The sequence below is a fragment of the Antennarius striatus genome, chromosome 9 (genome assembly GCF_040054535.1).
Source record: "Antennarius striatus isolate MH-2024 chromosome 9, ASM4005453v1, whole genome shotgun sequence".
NCBI lineage: Eukaryota > Metazoa > Chordata > Actinopteri > Lophiiformes > Antennariidae > Antennarius > Antennarius striatus.
In genome coordinates, this window is record NC_090784.1 from 16,872,001 (window position 1) to 16,875,760 (window position 3,760).

At 36.9% G+C, this 3,760-nt stretch overlaps 1 protein-coding gene across 2 annotated transcripts; it reads left to right on the forward strand.

Annotated features, from left to right (window-relative positions):
- The first annotated feature begins 1,814 nt into the window (after positions 1-1,814).
- cox6b2 (cytochrome c oxidase subunit 6B2) lies at positions 1,815-3,760 on the forward strand. Of its 2 annotated transcripts, none has more exons than XM_068323900.1 (4): positions 1,815-1,969; positions 2,463-2,592; positions 3,082-3,182; positions 3,461-3,760. In XM_068323900.1, the coding sequence occupies exons 1-4, from the start codon at positions 1,901-1,903 to the stop codon at positions 3,512-3,514; spliced, it is 354 nt and encodes a 117-aa protein (XP_068180001.1). In that variant the 5' UTR covers positions 1,815-1,900; the 3' UTR covers positions 3,515-3,760. The 2 variants fall into 2 exon arrangements, with proteins under 2 accessions (XP_068180001.1, XP_068180002.1); XM_068323901.1 differs by having other exon boundaries at positions 1,969-2,061.

Genomic DNA, 3,760 nt, shown 5'->3' on the forward strand with positions numbered 1-3,760 from the left:
CTGAGGCTCTCTGGGTCTATAGATAGAGAAACAGGCCCATTGTTCTAAGTGACAGAATTTCCTTCCTTTGCACCGGACAACACCTATATCCTGACTGAGTTGGGGGTTGGTAGAAAGCAAGAGAAGGGTGAATTCACCCAGAGCGTCATCAGGAATTCTATGTACTTAATTGAATACCATAGAGGAAGCCAGATATATTTCTTTTTCTCAGGCTGGATTAAACAGAAACTGTTGGTCACTGTTTCACCCGAAGAGTAAATTATATCAGATAGGGTTTCAGAGCAACAACAGATTGTCGAGAATGTGGTCATTTTAATCAATTTATTTTGTGATTGATTGTATAATGTAATTGTATTATTTTACGAGAATATGCGTTTCAAAGACAGGCCAGTTGGAAGTTTTGCTAGAAAGAAGATGAAGGAAACATACAGTAACAGGAAGCTACAGAGAGCCACACAGACACCTGTGAGCTTTGACCTTGTCTTTCACAGGAGGATTGTGGTGGAAAGAGATAGAGGATTGCCACCAAGTCTCCGTCCACAAATGTATCCTCCCAATTCTGCATTTTCAGACTGAATACAGCGATAACCCTATTCCCCTTTGAAATGTGCCATCACTGTCTTCATTAACTGAGGAAGAAAATGGAAAGTGAAGAGAACACGTGGTATAAGTGCATGATATTAACAACAGTCATCTGTGATGGCATCACATCAGAGGAACAAAACAGGTTGAGTGTTGACTGTCTTATTTTTGGGCAATTAATTGTCACCCAAGTAACTCCTCATAGCTTCACTGGTGGAGGAAGAGGACAAAATCAATGTTTTTTTTAACGGGGAACTTTATTTAAAAAAAAATCAGAGAAGTCAAACAGTACTTGAGCTTTTAATCAGTTTACACTTTTGAGCAGGAATGTCCAAATAAATATTAAATCGCACAAAACTTTATTAAGGTTTAAACATGCCTTTGTAGGTTTTCAGTCATCCAGGTTGAGGAAAATTAAGACGAAGCCTCTTGGATGGGGGTTGGAATGCCTTAAGACAATCAATATTAATAGTATGAATTAACATTAACATTAAAGGAGAGGCTAAATAAATTTTTGAGGCATTTTTATGCAATGGATCTTAGGTAGATCATTTGTTTTGACAGAAGCAAGAGAGATGTGTACTGATATTGCAATACAATTAAGTGGCTGAGATCACACAGATTCAAATTACTGTATTCAAATAGATTTCATGCACTTGGAAAAAGTGAGATGTTATATAGAAATAGATGATCTATCATGGAAATCTGAAGAAATGCTCCACTCATGTATCTGCTTAATGTGTACTTCAGTTAACACATACTGTATTTTAAAAACAATGTGACACTTCGACGCTCACATACTTACTCAAGTGGTTTAGGTAAGTACAAAACTAAATAAAAACATCAATAATGATAAAAACAAAGTTATAAAGATGGTTGGGGACAACAGAACTGTAGAACAGCAGCTTCCAGACTGACAAACAGCTGCTGGCCAACCATCTGGTCATAGTGGTGTTGGACAATGGAGATAGATGTGAGCAACCAGCTGATTTAAAAAAAAAAAAAGATTAAAAAGTTTGAGGAGTACCAACGGGTGAAAGAACAGCTGGAACAGATGTGGAAGGTCAAAGCTGATGTGGTCCCTCTGGTAGTAGAGGCACTAGGGACGGTGAGACCCTGGGAAAGTAACTGCAGTAGATTCCAGGATCTAAGTCTGTGTTTGTGTGTGTGTGCGTGCGTCTGTGTGTCCATCTTGTTATAATTATTATAGATTTATAATGAAATTTAAAAAACAAGTTAACAGATTAGACATTTAATCACGAAATAAAGAACAGGATGTCTGTTTTCATGAGACACCGCCACCATCCGGTTTCCCATCATGCTTTGCGCGTTGCCGAAGAAGGACATTTCAGGACTTAACCGAGGACACATCAGGAAACGTCCCAAGGTTAGCTGTTGAGAGTGTCTCAGCTCGGCTTTATTTATCCTAATTTTATATATGTTTGGTTTCATTTGTCATATAAAGATCATCAAACAGTGGTACATTCATTCTTTGTTAATATTTTAACAGTCGATTATTATTATCCAGATATGTTGACAAGTTAGCAACGTGCAATTAGCCGGTGTTAGCTAACCACTTTTGTTTTGTTTTTTACTGCGACGCAATTCAAACTATTTTAACCTGTATTTATCGTTTTGTAGATGTTTCGTTATTATGATTATTCATTCAAGAGCTGCATATCAAGCTTGAGACTTATCATTGAGTCTGATAAAGTAGCACACAGTAGCGCTACGAGCATAAACAAAGCTATTCCGGAATTAGCCTGCCTAGCTTCATTACATAGTGTGTCGTTGGGGTTACGGTGTGACTCAAGGGTCATCTAATGTGTCGAATGCCGTTCTTCACTTCATCCATACTGTATCTTTTCTCTATCATTTAGACTTCATTTTGTTGGCTAACAACAATGGCTGCAAACATTGAGGAGAACATCAGGTGCTACAGGACAGCTCCTTTTGACGCCCGATTCCCCAACACTAATCAGACCCGCAACTGTTTCCAGAACTATCTGGGTGAGAATCTGAATCAATAAAGAGAAACTACTGAATTGTTTTTTCAAGGGATTAACTAAACAGATGAAAATGAGGAATTTCAGAATTTGAAAATAATTGTACAGCTATTGCATATGCGTTTGAATCATCTACCATGTTGAGAAACTTAAATTTTATATTCAAGCTACAAACTACCTACAATAATGATCGGCCCATCAATAAAGTATCATGTTACTTAATTTTTGGTTTAAATTATATTGTAGCTAGTTTTGCTAAAAACAGGAACTTTGTCCCAATGATCAATCAATAAACCAACCAGTAAATGTATAGCACTTAATCACATCAGCAGACATTTCATTCAGCTCCGGGTTTACACTTGTGTACAGTAGACTTTTTTTTTTTAACGCTTGAAATTGTTATGCTGGTATTGACTTTAACTTTTGTTTATCATGTTTTTAGAATGAGTGATTCGTCAGAGGAGTACATTTGATTTAATTGTTTTTGTTACAGACTTCCACAGGTGCAACAAGGCCCTGTCAACCAAAAATAAAGATGTGAGTCCCTGTGAATGGTACCAAAAGGTGTACAATAGCATCTGTCCCATTAGCTGGGTAAGTTATGCAGTCAGTTCAGACTACAGGTAAAGTACTGATGCAGTACAAAACAAAATTTCTATGCAAAAGTTTTGTAATGATGGATAAGTAGGACTAATATTTATAATTGGTTTTATTCTTGAGTCCTTTAATTAAAATTGTGATGTTACACCTTAAGTTCTGAAAAGAAAAGTATCCAATTTCAGTGATCAAATCTTTGTTGATGACGTACATCAGTTGTGCTGAAATACAACACGTTTGGTCAGTTTACCATTTCCTCTAATCTCTCCCAACAGGTTTCCAAGTGGGATGATCAGCTAGAGTCTGGAACTTTCCCAGGAAAGATCTAAAATCACCCACTCCTATTGAAGAGGATCAGCTGCGGGAGATTTCTACTTTCACCTATACCTCTGTCGTGTGCTGTTGGACATATTCAAACAGTTTTCAATCGTCACCATTATTGATCTTACTGTTACAAACTTAAACGCACAACCTTTTACTCTGCATGTGAGGGTGTGAGGTTTTAATCCTTTCTGTATTGTAAAGTACGAGTCAATATTGATTTATCAATAAATACAATGTGGATTTAATCGAAA